This window comes from Penaeus japonicus, unplaced genomic scaffold, assembly GCF_977035675.1.
Source record: "Penaeus japonicus unplaced genomic scaffold, GWHDUDI00000001_assembly GWHDUDI00000009, whole genome shotgun sequence".
Taxonomy (NCBI): domain Eukaryota; kingdom Metazoa; phylum Arthropoda; class Malacostraca; order Decapoda; family Penaeidae; genus Penaeus; species Penaeus japonicus.
This window is the reverse complement of record NW_028234411.1, coordinates 24,467,986-24,480,485: the sequence shown is the minus strand read 5'-3', so window position 1 is coordinate 24,480,485 and position 12,500 is coordinate 24,467,986. Positions and strand designations below refer to the sequence as shown.

Genomic DNA, 12,500 nt, shown 5'->3' with positions numbered 1-12,500 from the left:
CCCCATTCCCTTCAACAACTACAGATGCAACTACCACTACAACCCCATTCCCTTCAACAACTATAGAAGTAGCTACCACTACAACCCCATTCCCTTCAACAACTATAGAAGTAGCTACCACTACCACCCCATTCCCATCAACAACTATAGAAGCAACTGCCACTACAACCCCATTCCCATCATCAACTACAGATGCAACTACCACTACAACCCCATTCCCTTCAACAACTACAGATGCAGCTACCACTACAGTACTAATCCCATCAACAACTACAGAAACAGCTACCACTACATTAGTCCCATCAACAAAAACAGAAGAGGCTACCACTACAACATTAGTCCCATCAACAACAGAAGTAGTTACCACTACAACTCTAGTCACATCAACATCTACAGGAAGAGCTACTGTTACAACCCCATTCCCATCAACAACAACCCAACCAACTGTCACTGCAACCCCATTCCTTTCAACAACTAAAGGTGCAGCTACCACTACAACCACATTCTCATCAACAACTACAGAAACAGCAATCACAACAATATTAGTCCCATCAACAATAACAGAAGCAACTATCAGTACAACATTAGTCCCATCAACAACTACAGAAGTAGCTACCACTACAACCTCATTCCTTTCAACAACTATAGATGCAGCTAGCACTACAAAATTAGTCCCATCATCAACTCCAGATATAGCTACCACTACAACATTAGCCCCATTACCAACTCCAGAAGCAGCTACCACTATAACCCCATTCCCTTTAACTACTACATATGCAGGTACCACAACAACCTTATTCCAATCAACAAGTACACATGCAACTACCACTAGAACCCCATTCCCTTCAACAAAAACAGAAGCCACTACAAATACAACCTCTTTCTTGTCAACATCTAGAGAAGCAGGTACTACTACGACCCCATCATCATCTACTAAAGAGGCTCCATCTACAACCCATCTTCCATTATCAACAATTTCAGAAACAACATTCCCGTTCATATCAACATCTACTTTTTCAGCTACTACTACATCACCGAGAACCACTGCAGCATCTATCTCTACGACACAATTCCCTTCGACAAACACACAAGAAGCTAGCACTTCATCTTTAGTCCCATCAACAACAACGGAGGCACCTACCACTACCACATTAGTCCAATCAACAACGACAGAAGTAGATACCACTACAAAAATAATCCCATCAACAACAACAGAAGCAGCTACCACTACAACAATAATCCAATCAACAACTACAGAAGCAGTTACCACTACAACACTAGTCCCATCAACAACACCAGAAGTAGCTACCACTACAACATTAGTCCCATCAACAACACCAGAAGTAGCTACCACTACAACATTAGTCCCATCAACAACAACAGAAGCAGCTGCCACTACAACATTAGTCCCATCAACAACAGAAGCAGCTGTCACTACAACATCAGTCCCATCAACAACAACAGAAGCAGCTGCCACTACAACATTAGTCCCATCAACAACAACAGAAGCAGCTGCCACTACAACATTAGTCCCATCAACAACAGAAGCAGCTGTCACTACAACATCAGTCCCATCAACAACAACAGAAGATGCTGCCACTACAACAATAATCCCATCAACAACTACAGAAGCAGCTACAACTACAACAATAATCCCATCAACAACTACAGAAGCAGCTACCACTACAACAATAATCCCATCAACAACTACAGAAGCAGCTACCACTACAACAATAATCCCATCAACAACTACAGAAGCAGCTACCACTACAACAATAATTCAATCAACAACTACAGAAGCAGCTGCCACTACAACATTAGTCCCATCAACAACAGAAGCAGCTACCACTACAACATTAGTCCCATCAACAACAACAGAAGCAGCTACCACTACAACATCAGTCGCACCAACAACAACAGAAGCAGCTACCACTACAACATCAGTCCCATCAACAACAACAGAAGCAGTTGCCACTACAACAATAGTCCCACCAACAACAACAGAAGCAGCTACCACTACAACATTAGTCCCATCAACAACAACAGAAGCAGCTACCACTACAACATTAGTCCCATCAACAACAACAGAAGCAGCTACCACTACAACACTAGTCCCATCAACAACAGAAGCAGTTGCCACTACAACAATAGTCCCACCAACAACAACAGAAGCAGCTACCACTACAACATCAGTCCCATCAACAACAACAGATGCAGCTGCCACTACAACATTAGTCCCATCAACAACAACAGAAGCAGCTACCACTACAACACTAGCCCCATCAACAACAGAAGCAGGTACCACTACAACATTAGTCCCATCAACAACAACAGAAGCAGCTACCACTACAATTTTAGTCCCATCAACAACAGAAGCAGCTACCACTACAATTTTAGTCCCATCAACAACAGAAGCAGCTACCACTACAATTTTAGTCCCATCAACAACAGAAGCAGCTACCACTACAACATTAGTCCCATCAACAACAACAGAAGCAGTTGCCACTACAACAATAGTCCCACCAACAACAACAGAAGCAGCTACCACTACAACATTAGTCCCATCAACAACAGAAGCAGCTACCACTACAACATTAGTCCCATCAACAACAACAGAAGCAGCTACCACTACAACATTAGTCCCATCAACAACAACAGAAGCAGCTACCACTACAACACTAGTCCCATCAACAACAGAAGCAGCTACCACTACAACATTAGATAAATTATCAACAACAGAAGCAGCTACCACTACAACATTAGTCCCATCAACAACAACAGAAGCAGCTACCACTACAACATTAGTCCCATCAACAACAACAGAAGCAGCTACCACTACAACATTAGTCCCATCAACAACAACAGAAGCAGCTACTACTACAACATTAGTCCCATCAACAACAAAAGAGGCAACTACCACTACAAAATTAGTCCCATCAACAACAACAGAAACAGCTACCACTACAACATTAATCCTATCAACAACAGAAGCAGCTGCCACTACAACATTAGTCCCATCAACAACAACAGAAGCAGCTACCACTACAACATCAGTCCCATCAACAACAGAAGCAGCTACCACTACAACATCAGTCCCATCAACAACAACAGAAGCAGCTACCACTACAACATTAGTCCCATCAACAACAACAGAAGCAGCTACCACTACAACACTAGTCCCATCAACAACAACAGAAGCAGTTGCCACTACAACACTAGTCCCATCAACAACAGAAGCAGCTACCGCTACAACATTAGTCCCATCAACAACAACAGAAGCAGCTACCACTACAACATCAGTCCCATCAACAACAGAAGCAGTTGCCACTACAACATTAGTCCCATTATCAACAACCGAAGCAGCTACCACTACAACAACAGTCCAGTCAACAACAACAGAAGCAGCTGCCACTACAACATTAGTCCCATCAACAACAACAGAAGCAGCTGCCACTACAACATCAGTCGCACCAACAACAACAGAAGCAGCTACCACTACAACAACAGTCCAGTCAACAACAACAGAAGCAGTTGCCACTACAACATTAGTCCAAACAACAACAGAAGAAACTGCTACTACAACATTAGTCCCATCAACAACAGAAGAAACTGCCACTACAACTTTAGTCCCATCAACAACAACCGAAGCAGCTACCACTACAACAACAGTCCAGTCAACAACAACAGAAGCAGCTGCCACTACAACATTAGTCCCATCAACAACAACAGAAGCAGCTGCCACTACAACATCAGTCGCACCAACAACAACAGAAGCAGCTACCACTACAACAACAGTCCAGTCAACAACAACAGAAGCAGTTGCCACTACAACATTAGTCCCATCAACAACAGAAGAAACTGCTACTACAACATTAGTCCCATCAACAACAGAAGAAACTGCCACTACAACATTAGATAAATTATCAACAACAGAAGCAGCTACCACTACAACATTAGTCCCATCAACAACAACAGAAGCAGCTACCACTACAACACTAGTCCCATCAACAACAGAAGCAGCTACCACTACAATTTTAGTCCCATCAACAACAGAAGCAGCTACCACTACAACATCAGTCCCATCAACAACAACAGAAGCAGCTACCACTACAACATTAGTCCCATCAACAACAACAGAAGCAGCTGCCACTACAACATTAGTCCCATCAACAACAACAGAAGCAGTTGCCACTACAACATTAGTCCCATCAACAACAGAAGCAGCTACCACTACATCAGTCCCACCAACAACAACAGAAGCAGCTGCCACTACAACATTAGTCCCATCAACAACAGAAGCAGCTACCACTACAACATCAGTCCCATCAACAACAACAGAAGCAGCTACCACTACAACATTAGTCCCATCAACAACAACAGAAGCAGCTACCACTACAACATCAGTCGCACCAACAACAACAGAAGCAGCTACCACTACAACATCAGTCCCACCAACAACAACAGAAGCAGCTACCACTACAACATTAGTCCCATCAACAACAGAAGCAGCTACCACTACAACATCAGTCCCATCAACAACAACAGAAGCAGCTGCCACTACAACATTAGTCCCATCAACAACAACAGAAGCAGCTGCCACTACAACATTAGTCCCATCAACAACAACAGAAGCAGCTACCACTACAACATTAGTCCCATCAACAACAACAGAAGCAGCTACCACTACAACATTAGTCCCATCAACAACAACAGAAGCAGCTACCACTACAACATCAGTCCCATCAACAACAACATATGCAGCTGCCACTACAACATTATTCCCATCAACAACAACAGAAGCAGCTACCACTACATCATTCCCATCAACAACAACAGAAGCAGCTGCCACTACAACATTAGTCCCATCAACAACAACAGAAGCAGCTACCACTACAACATCAGTCCCATCAACAACAACAGAAGCAGCTACCACTACAACATTAGTCCCATCAACAACAGAAGCAGCTGCCACTACAACATTAGTCCCATCAACAACAACAGAAGAAACTGCCACTACAACATTAGTCCCATCAACAACAACAGAAGGATCTACCACTACAACATTAGCCCCACCAACAACAGAAGCAGCTGCCACTACAACATTAGTCCCATCAACAACAACAGAAGAAACTGCTACTACAACATTAGTCCCATCAACAACAGAAACAGCATCTGTCACTACAACATTAGTCCCACCAACAACAACAGAAGCAGCTGCCACTACAACATTAGTCCCATCAACAACAACAGAAGCAGCTACCACTACAACATTAGTCCCATCAACAACAGAAGCAGCTACCACTACAACATCAGTCCCATCAACAACAACATATGCAGCTGCCACTACAACATTATTCCCATCAACAACAACAGAAGCAGTTGCCACTACAACAATAGTCCCACCAACAACAACAGAAGCAGCTGCCACTACAACATTAGTCCCATCAACAACAACAGAAGCAGCTACCACTACAACATTAGTCCCATCAACAACAACAGAAGCAGCTACCACTACAACATTAGTCCCATCAACAACAACAGAAGCAGCTACCACTACAACACTAGTCCCATCAACAACAGAAGCAGCTACCACTACAACATTAGTCCCATCAACAACAACAGAAGCAGCTACCACTACAACATTAGTCCCATCAACAACAGAAGCAGCTACCACTACAACATTCGTCCCATCAACAACAACAGAAGCAGCTACCACTACAACACTAGTCCCATCAACAACAGAAGCAGGTACCACTACAACAATAGTCCCATCAACAACAACAAAAGCAGGTACCACTACAACATTAGTCCCATCAACAACAGAAACAGATACTACTACAACATTAGTCCCATCAACAACAACAGAAGAAACTGCCACAACAACATTAGTCCCATCAACAACAGAAGCAGCTACCACTACAACATCAGTCCCATCAACAACAACAGAAGCAGCTGCCACTACAACATTATTCCCATCAACAACAACAGAAGCAGTTGCCACTACAACAATAGTCCCACCAACAACAACAGAAGCAGCTACCACTACAACATTAGTCCCATCAACAACAACCGAAGCAGCTACCAGTACAACACTAGTCCCATCAACAACAGAAGCAGGTACCACTACAACAATAGTCCCATCAACAACAACAAAAGCAGCTACCACTACAACATTAGTCCCATCAACAACAACAGAAGTAGCTACCACTACAACATTAGTCCCATCAACAACAACAGAAGCAGCTGCCACTACAACATCAGTCCCATTATCAACAACAGAAGCAGCTGCCACTACAACATTAGTCCCATCAACAACAACAGAAGTAGCTACCACTACAATTTTAGTCCCATCAACAACAGAAGCAGCTACCACTACAACATTAGTCCCATCAACAACAGAAGCAGCTGCCACTACAACATTAGTCCCATCAACAACAACAGAAGCAGCTACCACTACAACATTAGTCCCATCAACAACAAGAGGAGAGGTTGCAACTTCAACATCAGTCCTATCAACAACAGAAGCAGTTACCACTACAATAATAGTCCCATCAACAACAACAAAAGCAGCTACCACTACAACATTAGTCCCATCAACAACAACAGAAGTAGCTACCACTACAACATTAGTCCAATCAACAACAACAGAAGCAGCTGCCACTACAACATCAGTCCCATTATCAACAACAGAAGCAGCTACCACTACAACTTTAGTCCCATCAACAGCAGAAGCAGCTACCACTACAACATTAGTCCCATCAACAACAGAAGCAGCTGCCACTACAACATTAGTCCCATCAACAACAACAGAAGCAGCTACCACTACAACATTAGTCCCATCAACAACAATAGGAGAGGTTGCAACTTCAACATCAGTCCTATCAACAACAGAAGCAGTTACCACTACAGCAGTAGTCCCATCAACAACTACAGAATCAGATACCACTATGACATTAAGTCTATCAACAACAGATGCAGATACCACTACATCATTGGTCTCATCAACAACAAACGAAGCAGGTACCACTGCAACATTAGTCCCATCAACATCAGAAGCAGCTACCACTACAACATTAATCCCATCAACAAGAGGAGAGGCTACCACTACAACAATAGTCCCATCAATAACTTCAGAAGGAGATACAACTGCAACATTAGTCCTATCATCAACAACAGAAGAGATTACCACTACAACATTAGTCCCATCAACAGCTACCATTACAACCCCATTCCCATCAACAACCACAGAAGCAGCTACCACTCCATCCCAGTTCACATCAACTACTGAAGCAGCTACCACTACAATTTCACTCCCATCAACAACTATAGATGTAGTTACAACTACAACCCCATTCCTATCAACATCAACAGATGCTGCTACCACTACAACCACATTCCCATCAACAACTACAGAGGCAACTACCACTACAACCCAACTCCCATCAACAACCACAGAAACAGTTACCACTACAACCCCATTCCCATCAACAACTACAGAGGCAACTACCACTACAACCCAACTCCCATCAACAACTACAGCAGCAGCTTCCACTACAGCCCCATTGCCATCAACAACCACAGAAACAGTTACCACTACAACCCTATTACCATCAACAACTACAGAAGCAACTACTGCTACAACCCAGTTCCCATCAACAACCACAGAAAAAGATACCACTACAACCCCATTCCCATCTACAGCTACAGATGCAGGTACTACTACAACCCGATTATTTTCAACAGCAACTGAACCAGTTACGACTACAACCCCATTCTCATCATCAACTACTCAACCAGATACCACTACAACCCCATTATCATCAACAACTACCGAAGCAGCTATCACTATAACCCCATTCCTATCAACAACATCAGCAGCTCCCACTACAACCCGTTATCCATCAACAACAACTGAAGGAGGTACCATTATCATAGATTCATCTATTACTAGTATTTCAGTTCGTGAAGTAAGTACTAACTTTACCACCTCTACTACTTCAGATATGATATCTACTTATGTAACCGAATCCTTTACTGTTGCAGGTACCACAACAACGTTGGCTCCCATACCAAGTACTGCTTCAGTTACAACAACTTCAATTCCTGAAACAAGTACTACCTTGGCTCCGACAACGTCTTTGGCACCTGAAACTATAACCACTACTATAACTTCATTTCCTGAAACTACTACCACTTTACCATCCACAACGACTTCAGTTCCTGAAATAAGTACGATAACTAGCACTTTAGCATCTACGACTTCGGTTCCTGAAACTACAACCATTTTAACATCAACAACGACTTCAGTTCTTGAAACTAGTACCAATTTACCATCAACGACTTCAATTCCGGAAACTAGTACAACTTCAACTTCAATAACTTCAGTTTCTGAAGCTACTACGACTTTAGCTTCAACAACGACTTCAGTTCCAGAAGCTACTACGACATTAGCTTCTACTACAACTTCAGTTCCTGAAATAAGGACCACTTTTGCTTCCACGACGATTTCAGTTCCTGGGACAAGTACCACTTCAGCATTTACAACGACTTCAGTTCCTGAAACAACTACCACTTTTACTTCCACAACGGCTTCAGTTCCTGAAAAAAGTACCACTTTTGTTTCAACAACGACTTATGTTCCTGAAACAACAACCACTTTCGCTTCCACAACGACATCAGTTCCTGAAACAAGTACCACTTTAGCCTCCACAACTTCAGTTCCTGAAACAAGTACCACTTTACCATCTACAATGACTTCAGCAACGGATACAAGTACCACTTTAGCTTTCACAACGACTTCAATTCCTGAAACAAGTACCACTTTACAACCCACAACGACTTCAGTTCCTGAAACAAGTACCACCTCAGCTTCCACAACAACTTCAGTTCCTGAAACGAGTACCACTTTAGTTTCCCCGACGACCTCACTTCCTGAAACAAGTACCACTTTAGCTTCCAAAACGACTTCAGCTCCTGAAACGAGTACCACTTTACTTTCCACAACAACTTCAGCTCCTGAAACAATTACCACCTTGGCTTCTACAACAGTTCCTGAAACGAGTACCACTTCAGCACCCACAACGACTTCAGTTCATGAAACAAGTACCACTTCAGCTTCAACAACGTCTTCAGTTACTGCAACTACTACGACCTTAGTTTCCACGTCTTTCGTTCCTGAAACGAGTACCGCATTTGCTTCCACAACGAATTCAGCTCTTAAAACAAGTACCACTTTACTTTCTACGACGACTTCAGCTCCTGTATCAAGTACCACTTTACCTTCCGCAACGACTTCTGCTCCTGAAACAAGTACCACATTACCCTCCACAACGACTTCAGTTCCTGAAACTACGACCACTTTTACTTCCACAATGACTTCAGCTCCTGAAACAAGTACCACTTTAGTTTCAACTACTACTCCAGTTATTGAAACTACTACTACCGTAGCAGCAATAACGACTTCAGTTCCTGAAACAAGTACCACTTTACCTTCTACGACGACTTCAGTTCCTGAAACAAGTACCACATTAGCTTCCACAACGACTTCAGTTCCTGAAACAAGTACCACTTTAGCTTCCACAACGACTTCAGTTCCTGAAACAAGTACCACATTAGCTTCCACAACGACTTCAGTTCCTGAAACAAGTACCACTTTAGCTTCCACAACGACTTCAGTTCCTGAAACAAGTACCACATTAGCTTCCACAACGACTTCAGTTCCTGAAACAAGTACTACTTTACCTTCCACGACGACTTCAGTTCCTGAAACAAGTACCACTTTCAAATCCACAACGAGTTCAGTTCCTGAAACAAGTACTGCATTAGCTTCCACAATAACTTCAGTTCTTGAAACAAGTACCACTTTACCATCCACAACGACTTCAAGTCCTGAAATAAGTACCACTTTACCATCCACAACGACTTCAGGTCCTGAAACAAGTTCCATTTATGCCTCCACTTCAGTTCCTGAAACAAGTACCAATTTATCGTTCACAACGACTTCAGTACCTGAAAGTACAGCCACCATAGCTTCCACCACGTCCTCAGGTCCTGAAACAAGTATCACTTTAGATTCCACAACTTCAGCTCCTGAAACAAGTACGACTTTACCTTCCACAACGACTTCAGTTCCTGAAACAAGTACCACTTTACCATCTACAACGACTTCAGTTCCTCAAACTAGTGCCACTTTAGCTTCCACGACGACTTCAGCTCCTGAAACAAGTACTACATTAGCTTCTACAACATCAGTTCCTGAAACAAGTACCACATTATCTTCCACAACGACTTCAGTTCCTGAAAGTACAACCACTTCAGTTTCTGAAACAAGTACCACTTTACTTTCCACAACGACTTCAATTCCTGAAACAAGTACCACTTTAACTTCCACGACTTCAGTTCCTGAAACAAGTACCACTTTAGCTTCTAGAACTTCAGTTCCTAAAACAAGTACAACTTTTACTCCCACAACGACTTCAGTTCCTGAAACAAGTGCCACTTTACCTTCCACAACTTCAGTTCCCGTTAGAAGTACGACCTTAGTTTCCACTACTACTTCATTTCCAGAATCTAGCGCCATTTTCACAACGACTTTAGTTCCCGAAACAAGTACGACTACAGTTCTGACCAGCACTGCTATCGGGACGACTTCAGCCCAACCTACTTCACTGACAAACACAAATGTCTTGTCAACCTACACTGCCCCCTTCACTACAACCGACGCTTCTACAGGTTTGTTTTCCTGTGTGGATGTTTGTGTATTTTTCTTTTATAATGTTATTAATAGATGACCAATGAAACCATTATCAACTTCATCGTTATCATAATGATTTCGATGATGGGTCCTATTCAAACTTATCTTCATTAGAAAAATAATATGATGATACTCAGAATAATCTAGAGGGATAACTTCACAGTGCAGTGAAGATATAACACTGATACGCTTCAGTTGCATCTCTTGCGTTGCGAAGTTATTAACTCTCTTTCATAAATAATCTACATTTACCGCAGAATATATTCCAAATTCACTATTAAGCAAGTCTTCTTTACTAATGCCTTCTTCATAACAACCTCTACTTCCCCAACCACTCAACCTCCATTACTATACCCGTGTTCATGGCATTCTATAAAATGACTTCTATGCCCTCAATACTATTGTAGCGGTAGTTTCTATTACCTTTGCAATTACCATTCTACAGTACAGTATCACCTTAGTCTAGACTACCACTCCAGAATCAACCCACGGACGCCAACAACAGAGTTGCTTTTATACGTGCTGATTTTATTTTCATTTGAAGCCATCGTCCAGGTGAGGTGGGCCGATGATTAAAAATAAAAAAAAAAATCAATAAAAATCTCAGCCACCACGGGGGTAAGTTTTACAGTAATATCCTAAAAACTAAAAGTACGGGTCTAATTTTCTTACCCTCATCGTCGCTTGGAGTTGCCCCTGATCCGCGCACATATAGCTAATACACGCATTTTTTTTTTTTTTCACGACAAAATATTATGATACATTTTTAATGGCCTTTCTGGCATAGAAAGATCATCTGGAAACTAAATAAAGCATAGAACCAAGTATTGAATGAATTTTCACGACAATATTCTTATAACAAAGATATTTTCTGGCCCTCCTCCACCCTTGAGCGTTTCTCACACCTATACGTGTGGTATATTTAGCTATTTATCTTCGCGGGAAAAACACCGTAAGCAGGATAAGAATAAGCCAGATTTGCGGAACAGATGCTTCGCCGGGAATTGACCATAATTCTGATAATGCAACCAATACCAGAATGCTGTAACTATTCAGCAACTATATCCATCTCGCAGTGAAAGTACCTTAAACATGACAGGAACCAGAGCAAACGCCCCAGCAGTGTATCGTTTCCAGTTTCAGTCTCAGAGATTCTTAGGCTGTATTTCAAATCAATAATGTCTTTTAAGGATATGATACAGATCTACAGATTAAATTTTTAAATTCAGACCCATCTCAATTAGTCATTTTAAAAATATATGGATGCAACAAACATATTTTTTAACATTCAGTCATGATTTCTATCTTTCTTTACTTAAGCTCTGGTCACCTGCAAAACTCCATTAAAAGCATTCCTCTACTAATTTGTTAAAGATCTGTTCAGTATCTAAAATTTGACTCCTTGCAGGGTGTGTGTTCGATGGAGCTTCTTATACGGAAGGAGACACCATCCCTGATCAGTGTTTCATTGTTACTTGCCGAGACGGACAGTGGAAAGATTTAGGAGTTAACAAAAACGATTGTAAGTAGATGTGTGTGTGTGTGAAATAGCTGCGAGTAAATTATTCAGGATTTAAAAAATAAAGTTTAAAAAATCCATTTAACAGTAGATTCCTCCCTTCGTTTTTCTCTCTCTTTGGTACATTACATTTCCTTCTCACATTATAACTTTTTAAATCAAAATTTTCCCTGGCAATAACAAACACTATAAATGTCTTGGGCGTCTGTTTTGTCCCGTGCCCTCCAT

The 12,500-nt window shown here is 41.8% G+C and overlaps 2 protein-coding genes across 2 annotated transcripts in view; both read left to right on the top strand.

The window, feature by feature from the left end:
- The window catches only part of LOC147471331 (uncharacterized), a 9,069-nt gene extending 1,062 nt beyond the window's left edge, over positions 1-8,007 (top strand). The window contains exons 3-12 of the mRNA XM_086539452.1: positions 1-1,301; positions 1,833-1,892; positions 2,649-2,783; positions 3,513-3,662; positions 4,278-4,436; positions 4,629-4,774; positions 4,871-4,934; positions 6,238-6,260; positions 6,482-7,967; positions 8,002-8,007. The exon at positions 1-1,301 is cut by the window's left edge and continues 543 nt beyond it. Of these exons, the coding sequence (XP_086395578.1) occupies positions 1-1,301; positions 1,833-1,892; positions 2,649-2,783; positions 3,513-3,662; positions 4,278-4,436; positions 4,629-4,774; positions 4,871-4,934; positions 6,238-6,260; positions 6,482-7,967; positions 8,002-8,007 (3,530 nt within the window). The remainder of the gene's footprint in view (positions 1,302-1,832; positions 1,893-2,648; positions 2,784-3,512; positions 3,663-4,277; positions 4,437-4,628; positions 4,775-4,870; positions 4,935-6,237; positions 6,261-6,481; positions 7,968-8,001) is intronic.
- LOC122259593 (uncharacterized) overlaps positions 1-12,500 on the top strand; it is a gene marked incomplete at its 5' end in the record, with an annotated part of 82,964 nt that overhangs the window by 27,625 nt on the left and 42,839 nt on the right. The window contains 2 exons of the mRNA XM_086540234.1: positions 8,044-10,731; positions 12,162-12,275. Of these exons, the coding sequence (XP_086396360.1) occupies positions 8,044-10,731; positions 12,162-12,275 (2,802 nt within the window). The remainder of the gene's footprint in view (positions 1-8,043; positions 10,732-12,161; positions 12,276-12,500) is intronic.